General features: G+C 40.7%; 2 protein-coding genes across 6 annotated transcripts; one reads left to right on the top strand and one right to left on the bottom strand.

Moving 5' to 3' along the window:
- The first annotated feature begins 2 nt into the window (after positions 1-2).
- Positions 3-14264, top strand: NKAPD1 (NKAP domain containing 1). 5 transcript variants are annotated; one of them, XM_090265931.1, is made up of 7 exons: positions 4-204; positions 629-757; positions 1365-1441; positions 3222-3322; positions 9534-9683; positions 11146-11199; positions 12022-14264. In XM_090265931.1, the coding sequence occupies exons 3-7, from the start codon at positions 1373-1375 to the stop codon at positions 12515-12517; spliced, it is 870 nt and encodes a 289-aa protein (XP_090122057.1). In that variant the 5' UTR covers positions 4-204; positions 629-757; positions 1365-1372; the 3' UTR covers positions 12518-14264. The 5 variants fall into 5 exon arrangements, with proteins under 5 accessions (XP_090122060.1, XP_090122057.1, XP_090122058.1 ...); XM_090265932.1 differs by having other exon boundaries at positions 642-757; XM_090265933.1 differs by having other exon boundaries at positions 648-757.
- A 200-nt stretch (positions 14265-14464) lies between these two features.
- TIMM8B (translocase of inner mitochondrial membrane 8 homolog B) lies at positions 14465-16700 on the bottom strand. Its single transcript, XM_090265938.1, has 2 exons — positions 16554-16700; positions 14465-14860 (listed from the first exon to the last, which is right to left on the bottom strand). Exons 1-2 carry the CDS (start codon positions 16680-16682, stop codon positions 14693-14695), a joined length of 297 nt encoding a protein of 98 aa, XP_090122064.1. The 5' UTR covers positions 16683-16700; the 3' UTR covers positions 14465-14692.
- Between the last annotated feature and the right edge of the window lies 1 nt (position 16701).

The following is a 16701-nucleotide window of genomic DNA, read 5'->3' on the forward strand; positions in this document are numbered from 1 at the left end:
TTTCCCAGGAAGGCGCCCGCCTCTCTTCCGCACCTGTGGACATCTCGATTGTTCTGGAAAACCTCCCTGTGGAAGTCTCTGAGACTCCCGTTGGTAGGAAGAATTTCTCAGGAGCACGACTTCCGGCCTGAAAGGGAAGCTTGCTCCCTTTTCTCCCAGACCGCTTCCTCCCCCAACCCGCGCCACGCGAGGCTGCGGTGCACGGTATGGGTGTGTTTGTGTGCGTTTGTGTGGGGCGGGCGTTTGGAGGGACGGTTACCGGGAGCTTCTTGGCCGCTGGGGGGAAGGGATCCCGGTGACAAAGATGGGGGTATATTCTCTGTCTTCCATTTGGAAGCCTCACCTCCCCCTTTAGGCACTTTAGATACGTCTTGGGGCCCAGTCGACGGCCGTACTGGTCCATAGAGTCCCCGTTAGGAGCGAAACCCAATCCCCGGGTCCGTCCCAGAAGAGCGTGAGCGGGGAATGCCCGGGCCAACCCGGGCGTCCGGATTCCTCACCGGCGCAGCCTCCGGCCTCAGTCCGGACACATATCGTGCCGGTGGGTCTGGGCTGAGGGAAAGGCAAAGGGGGCCTGGGGCACGGGTGAGGGCAGAATAACCGGTGGGAAGGCTGCGTTTTCACGAAGGACTCGGGTGAAGCTGCAGAGCTGCCTTTGAGCACTGACTCCTTGGCTTCCTGGGTCGGAGGAGATCTTGTAATGGAGTGGTTCTTCGTCTCACACTAACAAGATGCCTGATTTCCTCAGGATCGAGGGGTGAGTGAGCGGTGGGGTGGTTGCACAAAGCCCCTGCTAGCTACACACGTGAATAGCCCTGTCATCTGTTTTTTTGATGCTTCTATACAAAATAGAAAACAAATTCTCCTGAATAGAGGAATTTAGGGCATCTCTGTATTTGATGTTTTTAGGAGTCAATTTTTATTACTGTTGACATTTGTGGTCCTTGACACTCAAATCAAGATATTTGCTTCATCATAAACTAATTGGGATTTGAGAGTTGATTTCTAATATGGACCTTGTTTGCCTTGGACTATTTGTCCTGAGACAAGTAATGGCTTTAAGGGAAAATGGAATTTATATACTAATTAGGAATGAAAAATACTTGCCTCATATAAAACATAGTAATTTTGAGGAGAAAATAAAATAGTGTCATTTCAAAGAACTCCAATGTACACTATCCATTTATCCTCACAGTTCTGTCGTCAGGCACTTTAACCTTTTAATGGTGAAGAAAAAACTATTATTTAGGACCTGTGAGTTCTAAGTGATCTTTCCTTTACCTCATACTTCTTTATAACTTAATAAAAGATAAGATAATAAAGGAAATTATTATTTTAAAGTGTTATATATTGATTCATTTCAGATTGAAGAATGTCCCGGATTCCATTGGGGAAAGTCCTCTTAAGGAATGTCATCCGGCACACAGATGCTCACAATAAGGTGAGCGGTGCAAACTAGTTATTCCTCAACACTAAGTGAGGGCATACAGTGTGCCAAACATTATTTTGGTACTTTTGGGTGATAGAAAGATGAATAAAATAGATAATTACAGTACAGTTTGATAATTACTATAACAGAGGCATATAACATGTTTTAATGCACCGAGGAAGGAAACGAAATCTGCCTTGGGGAATTAGGAAGGGCTTCACAGAATGGGTGGTATTTAAGGTGCTGATATTTGAACTAGTTGTTGATGAACAGTTTCAAGTTTACCAGGTGTAAAAGATCATTCTATACAGAGAGAAAATCATGTATTAACATAGCAATAAGAAAATGCGTGAAGCACGTGGGGCATTTCAGGAAATTGATGCATCTAGAAAGTCAGAAATGTAGGGGATAGTGACCGAAGATGAGGCCTGAGTAGATTATGATGCTTGGAGATTAGATTTTTCCTCTAGGTAATAAACTCAGATATTTTTAAGCCAGGTGTGACTTGATTGTAATTTTAGAAAGATGATTTTTTTTTAGCTGGGTAGGGGATAGATCAAATGGGGTGAAGCAGTAGAGACCAATTAGGAGGCAACTGCAATATTCAGGTGAGATGATGAGGGGGTTCACATGAAAGCAGGGATGAAGATGAGGAATTTAGGAGGCAGAATCCAAAGAATTTGTTGACTGGATGATGGTGATAATTATGGAATCAAACATAATGATGATGATGATGCCATTTATTGAGATAGGGAACAAAAGAAAAGGGACAAGTATGATGGCAAATGTAATTAGTTTGGTTTCGAACATGTTGATGGTGAGGTGCTTATAGAATGTCCAAACAGTTGGAAATTCAGACTTGGAGGAAAGGAGAAATGTTGAGGCTAGACATAGAGGTTTGGGGATTATTGATATATAGGAAATGATAGAAGTCATGAGAGTAGATGAGGTCACCTAGGAGAGCACCTGTAATGAAAAGAGGGCCAAGGACCCTTGTTTGGTTTTCTTTGGTGAACTGTACAACTCCTGGTTTGATCATAAATGGTATTATTATCATATCACCTGTTATTTTGACTGTGAGTGTTTGTCACGTAAGCGGCCTCGGCAATTGCATTAAACAACCACCCCTAGTTGAATGGTGAACTTAGACTTAAAAGTGATGGCTAAAAAGATAAACCTAGCACAGATTTAACAAAATATTATAAGAGGACTTAGAACATATTCTTGTTTTTTGGTCAGTTGTAATCTGCTTCTCTGGAAATTCTCTAGCAATTCTCATGTTTTGTTTTGCCTTGTTTTCAATAAAAATTACAATGTTGTGAAAAGGAACTTAGCCTGAAAAAGTGAAAGACCTGTCCTTACTAGCTTTTTGACTTTGGTAAAATCTCTGAGCTTTTGTTTCTTCTCTGTAAAATATAATAGTATCTGCTTTGCTTTCCTCATAAGATTGCTTTAAGATCCAATTGAGAGGATAGAGTTAAAATCACAAAGCATTTTAGAAACATAAGGGATTATCATTTGATAATTGCAGCATAATTTCAAAATTGATTAGGTTATACATATGTCTATGCAGGGGTTAAAAAGTTTGGTTGCTGTGGAATTCTACATATTTTAGATTTACTAAGTTGGATTTTTTAATCACATTACAGAAGCCAAAATTAGTTTCCCAGTCTAAAATACAATAATTAGAGCAGACTGTATTTTTAGTTACTTTAGTTATTTTTAGTTACTTTTTATTATGTAAAGTGTTATTTTTAGTAACTTAATTTCTTCCCTTAAAAAAAAAATCTAGATTCAAGAGGAATCAGATATGTGGAAAATAAGAGAACTGGAAAAACAGATGGAAGATGCTTACCGGGGGACCAAAAGGAAAATGCTACCCAGCAGTTCAAGGTGAAGTTGGAGCTCTGAGAACCAAAATATCTTTCTCATCTTATTCAGAATCATCACTTTTGTTTAAAAACATTAAATATTCTGTGATTCTGACCTTACCTGATGGCTTTTAACCTTAGATTTTCTATTTGTATCTTATGGTCACTTAGCTGGTCATTTACTCCTTTACCCATTAGTCTTTCATTCTCTCTCAGCCTTTCCTTCCTCCCTACCTTCCTTCCTTCCTCCCTCCCTTCCTTCTTTTATTCCTCCCTCTCTCCTTCCCTTCCTCCCTTCCTTTATCTTTCTTTTTCTTAGCCTTTTTTTCCTATTCTACCTACTCACTATTTTTGCCAAATCACACAGCCTTTCACATAACCTTCTTATTAATTTGAGTGTAAATATGAAGGATTATGCAGGCTTACTTGTCTTACCTCTAGTGGTATAGGAATGCCTGAGAGTTAGGAACATCTGTTGGGCCTCATATGCCTGTTAGTGTACAGGTATGTGTATGAAAAATGAATAAAAGTGATAATGCTGATTTCTAAAGCTACCCAGGGGAATAGTTAATAGTGGGATATTTAAAGAGAATAAGTGTGCCTGCAGAGTATGTGGACTTTGGGATGTGACTAGCTGTGTGCAGGTGGCTTTAGACAAGAAGGTATGCAGGGTATCCATGGTAAAGAAAGCCAGAGTCTCAACAGAAAAATAACTGTCTTTTCAGTTTGTTTTTCTCTGAAGATGGTTTTTGGAGAATTTAGAATTACTGTTAGTGTAGAGAATGATTTGTTTTGTGTTGGTTGTTCAATTCCAAGTGGCACTTCCAGGAACAAAATAATGTTATTTTTGAGTGAACTGTAATGGCTGTCATGGTGAATAAGTCTTTAAAAATAATCTCTCTTTTTTAAAGATTTTATTTCTTTATTTTTAGAGAGAAAGAAAGGGAGGGAGAGGAGAGAAACACTGTTGCCTCTCACACGCCCCCCAACTGGGGACCTGGCCTGTAACCCAGGCATGTGCCCTGACTGGGAATCAACCAGTGAGTGACCTTTCGGTTCACAGACTGGCGCTCAATACACTGAGGCATACCAGCCAGGGCTAAACATAATCTCTTTAGGAACAGGGATTGTGGTAGTCTTATTAGCATTATATTCCCATTAGAATAGTACCTGGCACATAGGAACCCTTAAACTTTTTTTTTTTTTAATTAAGATTTTTATTAACTTACTGTTAGAAAGAGGGGAAGGGAGGGAAAGAGAGGGAGAGAAACATCAATGTGAGAGAGAATCATCAATTGGTTTCCTCTTGTATGTGCCCCAACCAGGGACCAAATCCACAACCCAGGCATGTGCCCTGACCAGGAATTGAACCAGCAACCTCTTACTTTGTTGCATGATGCCCAACCAACTGAGCCACACAGGTCAGGGCAATCCCTAAACATTGTTGATAATCAATTAGCTAGCTTTAGTGACTGGGTTAGTGGATATTGTTAAGAACTGGCTGAACCAGTGGTTTTCTACCCCATCACACTCATGGGTTAGGCCTTGTCCCCATTGTTACTATGACCTCATTACAGTAGGTTTCTGGATTCCAGGAAGGGAGTGTATTTAGAATCTCCAGGGTAGCTTGAAATGTCCCCAGCTGTGATTGTGCTCTGCTTCCCACTTTGCATGCCCACCTAGTTGATAACACTGGGGAACACAATTTTCGTTGACTTAGATCTGACACGTGTTTTAGACTAACTTTTGGCAACTGAATCCAAAAATGACACCAGTTTTTCTCTATCACACCAACTTTAAGGTACAGGATACCCTCACTTTGTCCCCAAAAATCATACAAAATGTACATACAAAAGGAAAATAAAAAAATTACCTGAATATACTGTTTATTTAGTTATTTTATTCATAAAAAGGCTATGTTACTGTAAGTCAAATTGTATACAAGTAGTAAAATTCTGCTACCAAACATACATATTAAGGTATTTTATCTTTTCAGACGACAGGCTAGGAAATGCCAAAATGAGATACTTGAAAAAGTCCTTCAGTTGGCAAAGCTTTCACAGATTGCTTCATAGGACCCGGTTTTATGTGCAGAGGTGGGAATATATGTTCTTTCTGTCAACAAGTGGCTCGTGGAGAATGTTTGGATCACCAGGTTTGAGGTCAGATCTTGGAGGCCAATTTGACTCCATCCAGTGCTTCTCACGAGCTCTGCTGTCCCACATACACAGAAAACAGGGCTACTTGGTGTATCCATGTTGCTAAGAAGGAAGCAGACCATTTTAAGGTCAACACAGATGATCAAATTGTGCTTGTGATATTGCAACAGATCAATGACTCTTTATATCTTCATATTCTTCACGAAAACGAACTGAATGGCCAATTGGGACTGCACCAAATAAACTGCCATTGTGGAGGAGGACACACTTCATGCTCTGCTTTGGGCTATCGATGAACAGTTGCCATTCACTTGCATTATAGATTGGAATTCCCAATTTCTCCATTAAACCATGTATGCTATACACAAAGCCAGTGTCACTTCAAAAGTACTGCAGAAATGCACTTTCTCTTGATCGAAAGTAGGATGCCTTCGCTCCTTTTTCAAGCAAGTTTTTCTCATAGTCTTTTTTTTTTTTAAGTATATTTTATTATGTTGTTACAGTAGTTTCCCTGGCTGGTTTAGCTCAGTGGATTGAGCGTCGGCCTGCGAGCTAAGTGTCGCTGGTTCGATCTTCCAGTCAGGGTACATCAGAGAAGGAAAACTCTGATTCCAAAAAACCTCCGCTGCCTTGCGGCATACCTCTTCAGGGGAAAGGCTAAGGGAGTAAACCCCGACAGAAAATCCGGAGCCGGAGTCCCTAAGGCGGTTTGACGTTGTAGTCAACACCGGCAACTCCTGCGGCGCACCTGAACCCAAGCTGTATCGACTCCGTCTTTCCCTTGGACCCTTCAGCTGCGAAGAGAGGGGGGGTCTGCTGCATGGGCAACAGCAGACCCTCCATATCACCTTGCCCAGGCTCTGTAGCTTCAGCGTCATCACAAGATGTCGATTCAACATGGGAGGAGACAGATACCATGTCACTCCCGAGTCGGACTGCACAGCCATTCTCAGCGGTGCAGATAGACTCTTAAGAAGCTACACCATCGTCTCTCGAGACGGACGGCTGCCGACGACGACAGTAGTTCCAATTTTTTCCCCCTTTGCTCCCCTCTGCCCAGTACCCCACTTACCTCCAGCAATCCTACACCCTTTAGTTCATGTCCATGGGTCGTGCATATAAGTTCTTTGGCTTCACCCTTTCCTATATTATTCTTAACTTCCCCCTGTCTATTTTGTACCAACCAATTATGCTTCTTAATCCCTGCACCATTTCCCCATTTCTCCCCCTCCCCCCTCCCAGCTGATAATCCTCCAAATGATCCCCATACCTATGATTCTGTTCCTATTCTGGTTTGCTTAGTTGGATTTTGTTTTTATTTTTTATATTCAGTTGTTGATAGTTGTGAGTTTGTTGTCATTTTACTGTTCATAGTTATGATCTTCTTTTTCTTAAGTCCCTTTGACATTTCATATAATAATAGCTTGGTGATGATGAGCTCCTTTAGCTTTACCTTGTCTGGGTAGCACTTCATCTGCCTTTCCATTCCAAATGATAGCCTTGCTGGATACAGTAATCCTGGTTGCAGGTTGGCTTTCATCACATTAAATACTGCTTGCCAGTCCCTTCCTGCCTGCAAAGTGTCCTCTGAGAAATCAACTGATAGTCCTATAGGCATCCCCCTGTAGGCAACTCTCCACCTCTCTCTTGCTGCCCCCAGGATTTTATCTTTCATCTTTGGCATCTTAATCATGATGCATCCTGGTGTGGTCTCTTCTGGATCCAGCTCGCCTGGGACCCTCCGTGTTTCCTGGACCTGTATTTCCATCTCCTTTGCAAAATTTGGGAAGTTTTCCTCATTTTTTTTCAATTCTTCCTCATTCTGCACTGGTTGACTGTTTTTTTCTTCCTTATGTTCCAAATCATTGATTTGAACCCGGTTTCCTTCCCCTCGCCATTGGTTTTGTGTGAATTTTCCTTCGTTTCACTTAGCATAGCCTTCACTTCTTCCCTTACGTGTTTGTCATACTCAAGCATATTTGTCAAGCCTGTGAGCGTCTTTATCACCAGTGTTTGGAATTCTGCATCTGTTAGGTTGTCTATCTCATTTGTTAGGTTGGCTATCTCCTTGTCAATTAGTTCTCCCACTAGAATCTTGATCCATTCCCCCTTTTAGGCCATACTTCTCTGTCTCCACATTCTGACAGGCTCCTGTGTTTGTTTGCCTCCATGTCCCAGGTAGAGCTGTCACTTCTGTTACGTTTTAAGGGATGGAGCCTTAGGGATTTGTCAGTACAGGGTGACCTGTTTCACCACGTTGTGGCGCTGTATATGGGGGAGGAGTCTGAGAGGAAACAATGCTGCCTGCCCAGCATTCGCCCCTTTTCCAGGCACTTCTCCCACTTCTCTATGGGACTGGTGCCTCTCTAGCTGTTGCCCTGGCCGTCGTTCCCAGAGTGGGTGGGTCTGCGGACGTTCTAAGACTGTGGGGGCCCTTTAAACAAGCGAACTCTGCTGAGAGACTGGCAGTTTCTTCCTCCATCTCAACCCCCACTGGCCTGCACAGTCAGAAGCAAAGAGGCTTGATTTTCCCCGGTGCTGCTGTCACCACCACACCGCGTCCTCTCTGCCCCGGCTCCGCACCTCCTACCTGTCTGGATGACTATTTCTTTTTTATATCTTTGTTTGCTGGACTTCAATGCAGTTTGATTTTCTGGAACTTCTGGTTGTTTCTAGTTTTGAGGTAGTTGTATTCTTTCTTAGTTATGGAGGGAGACGCAGTGTGTCTGTCTACACCTCCATCTTGGCTGGAAGTTGCAACCTCTCTCTCTCATGCAGTCTTGATGCTAGGAGTTCTGAAGCCTCTTTGGATAGTCCCAAATCTCATGCCAAATCATTCAACTCATGCTGATCAAATCCCTTACAAACCAAGTCATCTTCAATTTCAAAATCTTCATCATTGCTGTCACTTAGTTCTTCACCATACTCCTGTTTTTCGAAGAGGGTAGTTCAGTGAAAACTGGCACTGGGATTTCAGCTGAATGAGGCAATGGGCATATAGCTGATGGTAGACTAGGATACTCTATTTTACAGTGATTTTTCTTGTTATATCCCAACGTTTTCACTATACAAAAATAACAGTCACTTGAATGATCTCTGGGCTGTCGCCAAACCATAGGTATACCAAATGGCAATTGATCACTTGTTCCCCTCGTCCACATCCGTAAACTCGACACACTGCTTGCACACCTTGTGAGGGGCCCAAGATTTATCTTGATCACCAAGTTTTACTTTAAAATATGCAAAATAGGCTTGCCTGACAAATGCGCTGATGTTTGTCCTTTCATTGGGAATTGTGAAACTGCCACAGATAGAACAAAACGAATCAGGGTTGTTTAGGCACTTAGGATGAGAAATAGCAGAGGCAGACATGATCTGAAGGAAAGGAAATAAGTGAGTATGTAAATAAAAAAATAAATTCTGCTAACTCCCTGTATACAGACAAGAACTCAGACTACACTTCAGAATATGATTCACTATATAGAGCGGACACAACCTCTCATCACACTGTCTCATGTGTAACTGAATAGCCTAGACAAGTATGAACCTGTCACTGGTCTCCAAGGTCATCCCCCACTCCTCTCCACTTGAGGGAGATTTGCTCTCAGCCAATAGGAGAGCACTAGTGCTTCCCTCGATCCAGGCTTGAACCAGCCGAGAGTGGTCACATTAAGATAAGCTGCTGAGAAAAAAACTTGACCTGATAGAAAAAAAACCAACTGCAGTTTTGAAATCAGCTAGTCTATTTAAATCTAAAACAGCTGAAAAATTGAACTCAACAGGAATTATGTTAAAAATTGTTCTCCTGTTAATGAGTGAGCTACAGTGTGCCATAGTCCAGAAGTTGTTTCATTTATATTCTGCAATAGGATGTCTAATAATGGTCATATTTTCATCGGATAAACTGTACAAACTTACAGAGAGGAAGAGATCATGTCTTTATAGGATTTAAAATATATATATATTTAAATATCGTGTTGTTTTGTTCTCCCTCTTAGCTTGTTCAATGAGTTTTATGCATGATGTTCCATAAAATAACCTCACAAATTACTTCAAACCTGTTTCCTCATACAGCCGGATGCGTAGTGATGGTTTTGATGAAGAAAGTCAAAGAGACAATTGGAGGCCAAAGAATGAAATTCCTGGGGCACTGGAAGATGATTTTCTTAAGGCTAAATCCTGGAACAAGAAGTTACATGATTATGAAGCTAACATGCCAGACAGGTTTGTGACTAAATTCTTCTGACCATTAATAGTATCTGGCCTGGGATTGTGTAACTTAAAAAGTTATTTCTACAAAAACTTGTACACAAATGTTCACAGCATAATTATTCATTATAGCCAAAAAAGTGGAAACCCAAATGTCTATTAGCTGATGAATGGATAAACAAAATGTGGTATATTGAATGGTAATATTGGGTTGGCATAAAGGTTCGTATGGTTTTTTTCCATAAAAGTCACATTGTTCATTTTCACCAATAACTTTATTGATTTGGACATTTTGAGTATGTCGGCTATCTCCCGCTATTGGCTTCTAGTGGGTAGAGACCAGGAGTACTGCTAAACATCTTCCAATGCGTAAGACAGCCCCACAGCAAAGAATTATTTGGCCAAAATGTCAGTAGTACCAAGAAACTTTGCAAAACACTTTTGACAGTTTTGATCAGTCACAGCACCTTTTCTATACGCTGCACAAATCTCTTTTTTCTGTTTCAGTTGCGTTTTTACCTTTCTTGAAATAATAAAGCATAATACTCCGAAAATGTTGCATATCTTCTTCCATCTTCAGTATTAAAATGCCTACACAAAAATTCACCAATTTTGGTAAGTTTTTTTTTTAATGCACGCTGATAGACAGCTGTCACAATACAATCTAACAATTGTTTTGAATGAAGTTAGAGACAACTAAGCACTACTAGAGCCATTGTATAGAAGAAAAAAAATCAGACGAACTTTTTGGCCAACCCAATATAATCTGTGTGGCACTAAAAGGAATTAAGTACTGATAACATGCTCCAACATGGATGAATCTTGAAAACATTATGGTAGGTGTAAAAAGCCAGACACAAGAGAACACTTATTATATGATTCTATTTATATGATATGTCCAGAATAGGCAACTCCATAGAGACAGAATGTAGATTAGTGGTTGCCATGAGCTACAGGAGAGGGAAGAATGGAGAGTGACTGCTAATGGATGGAGTTTCTTTTTGGGGGTAAGGAAAATGTTCTGAAATTAGATAGTGGTGATGGTTGCACAACTCTGAATATACTAAAAGCCTCTGACTTACACACTTTAAAAGGGTGACTTTTGTGGTATATAAATTATATTTCAATAGTTTTTAAAAGTTGTACCAGTGTAGACAGCATTATGTTATGAAATGATTTTGGAGTAGTACTTCATAGCTGAAGAGATTATAAAAGTTGCTTCTGTTTCTTAAGGAAGAGAATGGTTAAGTTCTCTTACAAATGGACAAAGGAATCCTTTGTGTCTGAAATAATAGTGTGCACTACAGAAAAATGTAGCCAACTAAGTTACTGAGCTGTAATGTGGGGTTGCCTCTACCATATCTGTTTTCTTTGTTCTGTGTGTATGTCTGTGTGTGCATTCACTCCCAAGTCTATCTTAATTTAATTTTCAAAAACATAGGCATTACTTTATGTGTGATAAAATGTCATCTTACAGATGGGGTCACAGTGGTTATAAAGAGTTATACCCTGAAGAATTTGAAACAGACAGGTAAGACAAACAGACTCATTGGGGAAAAAAAAGTTAGAAACAAAGCTTAATACAAAGTCTGAACTGTAAACTGAGTGCCTAGTTTTTACAAAACATGTAACATTTACCATTAAAAATGTAAAGGAGAAATAATAGGCAATTTAGATGAAAGGTGATTGGTATTTTGCCTTTCTCTGATTGATGTTTGACATATCTATAGCACTTAGTTTTTAAATATATTTTATCCCATACGGTAATTCAGTATGGCAGACTAGAATTTTTTCAAATTATGCGAACTGAATGGCTGCTGGTTCAGTTCCCAGTCAGGGCACATGGCTGGGTTGCAGGCCAGTTCCCCAGTTGGGGGCATGTGAGAGGCAACCGATTGATGTATCTCTCACACATCTCTGTTTCTCTCCCTTTCTCCGTCCCTCCCCCTCTCTCTAAAAGTAAATAAATAACATCTTAAAAAATTCTTTATAATTTAAAAACAATTTTAAAGAGAACAGCTTTCTTCCTATCAGACTGGCAAAAAAAAAAATATTTTGGTAATACCTAGTGTTGCTAACACTAGCGGTAAGTAGATCTTCTCAATATGCTTCTTTTTTTGGAGTCCTATGATATTAAATGGTTTTAGTGCTGTTTTACAATTAGAATTTCTGTGTTAATTTTAAAGATGAGGAAACAAAAACCCAGTACATGATTAAGTCTCATAGTAACCCTATATCAAAACTGTTTTAAAATTCATGTTTACTCCAACTTCCTATCCAGATTTAAGAATATTAAAATATACGTATACTTTTTATTTTCTATAGTAAAGCAGTTTTTCTTTTTTATTATTAGTGATCAACAAGATATTACCAATGGAAAAAAAAGATCTCCCCAGGTAAAATCATCTACCCATGAAACTCACAAACACAAGAAGTCAAAGAAATCCCACAAAAAAAAGCAGAAAAAAAAGTCACACAAAAAACAGAAGAAAAGCAAAAAGGAAGCCACAGATATAACAGCAGATTCCTCAAACGAGTTCTCAGAAGAAACTGCGGCTTCCAGTACCAAGAAACAACCACATAAGCATAAGAAAAAATCAAGGAAAAAGTCTCTCAAAAAATCTGCTTTAGTTTTAGAAGCAGAAAGTGACACTTCTCAGTCAGATGATTCTGCCTCCAGCAGTTCTGAGGAAATCGAGGAAAGAGACACTAAGAAAACCAAAAGGGGAAAGAGAGATAAAGTCAATATCCCTATAGTAAGCAATGAAAAACAGGAGAGGACAAACAAACGCACAAATTGGAAAGTGGCTACAGATGAGAGGTCTGCTGAGAGTTCAGAGGATGACTAAATGAAACATTCTTCAGTTTTCACGTGACTCGGATATTTACAGCTTTCACCTTGGGGCTTTGCCCGCACAGGGGGCCTGAGGTCAGAGCTGTCCTGTGCCATTTATACACATCCTGACAGACTTGTCTTCTATTTTGGCCTGTTAAACTTGATCCTTACGGTTAATAGGGAATCTGGTATTTTGTTATGAAGGTTTCTTGAAGAGATTATTTTTTGCAGTTAATTACATTAAGCATAGAGTGCATATAAAGCAAATTAAAGGACCCAGAAAGCAGAATCCATTAATGACCTGGGTACACCAGTTGGAATATTGAGTTTGGGGAAATCAAGGGCTGGGATCAAGAGGTGGACTGGAACCAGTGCTGTGCATGACATAAGGGAACATCGTGTTGCTCTCGTTTGGTTTGTATAGCAGGTGCCACTTGACTGTCTTAGCCTTGGTGCTTTGATCTTTCTGTATTTTGCCCCATGTGTGTGGTCGTTTATTTAATGGGGAAATGAGCATAAGAACAACCATTTTCTCTTCATAACATCCATAGATGATAGCTATTAGAAGAAACTAGGGTTTTCTGTCAAATTTCCCTGCTGGACAGGGACTGTGGCTATTCCCAGTATACCCATAAACATGGTAATTGTATAGTAAATGGTTTTCTAGTTCCATTGCTGTATATTGGCTAAATGGACTTCATTTCAAAAATTTATTTTTAGATAAGTCTTCAACAAATGGGGAAGACTTGGAAATTAGTTATGCTAATGGTGCTCTGAACAGGCTTCAGGGCAGTGTCTGTTTAAATGCTGTCTTTCTCATTCATTTCTAAATCTATTAATGGACTTTAGATTTTCCCTGAAACCAGGTTGAATGAAACCCAAAATGAAAGACTTCTCAGGGATGTATCTACTTTCTACCCTGCCTTTGGATTAAAGCACCAAGCAGAGACCCTATTATTTCCCTTTGCTACCTGCTGTAATTCCCTACTTTGTTAATACATAAGAAACCAAAATAACACTGAACGAAGGCTGGCAGGACACAAGTTAATTTTTTCATTATGGCAGATCAAATGGCATATTTTTCCTGGTTGCCCCTTCATGGTCTTGGTTCTGCCACTAATTGGTTATGAGGTCTGGAGTTGGTAAACCTCCCTGGCCCTTTTTTTAACAAAATACTTCATGACAGTGCAAGACACCAGCAACAGAACTATAACATCATTCCACAGTGGTAATATTTTATAGTTCTGCTAAATTTGTTTTCTACAGATTTCCAATAAAATGCTTAGTCATCATGTACATGGTTGGCCAGAGGTTCCCTATCCCGATAATAAGCAGGTGCTACCTTTAGGGATATTTATCTGAAATATTAATACTTTGGTACTCAATTGTCAATGTTCAATGGTATATATTTTTACCTTTGGGATTAGTAGGGGCCCAAGGGGGGAAGAACAGTCTATAATTACTACCTCTTAACCTAAAGCAATTGATTTGTTCTTGGAGTGAGTGTTGGAAGGAGTGTTCACATTTTTCTTTTTAGCAATGTTTCTGTACTATAAAAGTACTAAGTCAGCAGATTCAGGAGGATTCAACAGTGGAACAAGGCATCTCCAGGACTTTGGTTCTCTTTGGGTCTTGACGTTCTCTCCTCCCATAGTAGGCCTATCTCTTTCCCAACAAATACACATCTTGCCTGTTTGTTTTTTGCCATGTTTACCTTTTCTTGGTCATATATAAGCAATAAAGCTGTTTACTGTTCTTCACCTTTCTCAACCCTAAATTTTCTTCTATGCCTTAGGCTAGAGCTTTGATGGTTCTTCCAGCCCCCTTAAATATGGCTTAGGGTGGCTCTTTAAAACCTACTATCTCCTATTTGCCCTACTAGCCTTGGAACATATTTATTTCTAGTGTTCCTGCCAATCAGAAATCTTACTAAATCCTAAAATGGGATTTTTTAAAAAAGTTGGAGAACTCACATTTATTGAATAACTTTTGTGATACAAGGTAGAATTTCTGAATTCCAAATAAATAAATTTCACATTTGAACATTTGATGAATTACTTTTTAGCACCAACAGGCTTGGTAATGGCCTGAAGTTGACCTGTCAGTGGGTTGACAATTTGCCCCCACTGGCCCTTCCATCTGCTTAATAATGAGTCTTTGCTGCTTCTGTCATTCTCCCAGGAATGGCCTACTGCCCTCCTTTCTGTACAATCTGGGCAAACCGACTGGTGATAGCAAGGGTTGTGTCAATGAAGCGGTCCACACAGCTGGAGAGACAATTTTCAGTGCGAGAGTCCAGGCGATTCCCTGGCTTCTCCACACACTTATCCCAGCATAGCTCCATGAAGTGATGCACCTAAGAGGAAAGAAAAATAGTAACCATTGGGTCTGTATACAGGCCTAACTGCCAATATGCCTCTTCTCATTTTTATTTTCTGTCACCTGACTAAAACATTCAATCAACAAACTGTGGCTCTCTTCTTTCCTCACTTCCTAATCTGTCTCCAGTATTGTCCAGATCCTCATTCCTTTTACCCTCCTTTTCTATTTTTCTCTTCTTTAGTAATTAAAAAATATTTTCCATCAAGTCACCTCTCTGCTTGCTTAATGCATCAATTTCTCTGTTAACCATTCAGGGTACCCACTCCCTTATTTAACCCCCCACTCATTCCATTTCAATGAGGCCCACACAGCATACTCGACTTTTTAAAAAAATTTTTAAAAAGATTTTTTTCAGTGAGAGGGGAAGGGAGGGAGAAAGAGGGAGAGAAACATCTATTGGTTGCCTTTCACATGCCTCCAACTGGGGACCAGGCCCACAACCCAACTATGTGCCCTCACCTGGAATGGAACCGGCAACCTATTGGTTGCAGCAGGTCGGTGCTCAATCCACTAAGCCACAACAGCCAGGGTTCAACTTGACTCTTAATAATACTCCTGAAATGTCCTTCCTGAAGATTTTACCCATCATCAAACAGTTCAAATTCTTACCTCCTTGAAGACCACTGTCTATTATTTCCTAATTGTGTCAAGTCCTCAATCAGAATGTAAATTTTCAGGCAGGATTATTTTTTTATATTTCCAAACTAGCAGCGGAGTAAGCTGGGAAAGTATGGCACCAATTAATTACCCCAAACCACTGCACCCAAACCATTCTAAACCTGTCCCTTATTAAAGGGTAGTTCTTAAGTTTTTAACCTTTTTGGGGTCACGAACACATTTAAGAATCCAATGAAGCTTATGGATCCACTCACCAGAAAAATGTACATACAGGCACAGAAAATGTATGCACTTTCATAATGTTCAGGATTCAAAGATTTCTAACCAGGGTTTTGAGAATGGGGTGGGAAGAGAAAAAAGCCATTTACCACTGATTCATTATTGGGAGGATGGGAACTAAGCATTAAGTCAATCCTTTTTCTTTTCCTAAAAGATGACTTATCTTATTTAAGAGGCGTTGGTTAGCAATTAGCCTGACGTAATGCAGCTAATAAGGGGCCACTCCGGGGTTCCAAACAATGCCGAAAGGGCTCCAAAACTCTTGTTGTAAACTAACGGCCTAGACCGATAACTTCAGAGCTCCCCTCTCCCCAGTAATGTTCTACGACTCTATTGTTTTCAAATACATTATCGCACTGGATCCTCAAAATCCAGTGAGGCAACCGGCGACTACGAAACCAAGACGCACACTGAACGGGAGTTTCGTCTAGGGGCACGTGGCCAGTAAGTGACAGATTAGACTGGAACCTAGATCTTCGCAATGTCAGCCCTCCCTGCCAAACTAGGCTCCCGTGGCCTTGCGTCGCCCAAATCTTTCTGTTCTGCTTTACACCTTTCTCTTTCCCCCACCCTGCGCTTGCTTAACGGGCACTGAGCACCACCGGTCACCAGCGGCAGGAGTGCCACGACTCGTTTTTTTTTGAGAGGGGAACCTGGAACAGCAGGGACTTCGGGCGACCTCACCGCGACGCCGGCATACGGAGCTCCGCGGATGTCTGGGACCTGTACTTTACCCTATTTTCTCTTGACCCAGGTCCCTGTCCCCGCACCTGTGCAGTGAACTGAGCCTTCTGCTGTTCTGCCGCCACCAAGCGCTGCAATTCCGCTTCGTCCACCTCACCCAGCTCCGCCATTGTCCACGTTGGGCCCCAGACCTCCGCAACGGTGGCTGTGCGCATGTGCGGCGGGCGCGCGCCG

Source organism: Furipterus horrens, unplaced genomic scaffold (assembly GCF_987537825.1).
Source record: "Furipterus horrens unplaced genomic scaffold, mFurHor1.1.pri manual_scaffold_2, whole genome shotgun sequence".
Lineage (NCBI taxonomy): Eukaryota > Metazoa > Chordata > Mammalia > Chiroptera > Furipteridae > Furipterus > Furipterus horrens.

What these genes read in the sequence shown, in the direction of transcription:
- NKAPD1 (XM_090265934.1), top strand. Translation starts at nt 1,373, where the DNA reads ATGTCCCGGATTCCATTGGGGAAAGTCCTCTTAAGGAATGTCATCCGG. An exon ending in ACACAGATGCTCACAATAAG is followed by an intron (nt 1,442 to 3,221) that starts GTGAGCGGTGCA and finishes AAAAAAATCTAG; the next exon opens with ATTCAAGAGGAATCAGATAT. An exon ending in GAAGCTAACATGCCAGACAG is followed by an intron (nt 9,684 to 11,145) that starts GTTTGTGACTAA and finishes GTCATCTTACAG; the next exon opens with ATGGGGTCACAGTGGTTATA.
- TIMM8B (XM_090265938.1), bottom strand. Translation starts at nt 16,682, where the DNA reads ATGCGCACAGCCACCGTTGCGGAGGTCTGGGGCCCAACGTGGACAATG. An exon ending in AGGCTCAGTTCACTGCACAG is followed by an intron (nt 14,861 to 16,553) that starts GTGCGGGGACAG and finishes CTTTCCTCTTAG; the next exon opens with GTGCATCACTTCATGGAGCT.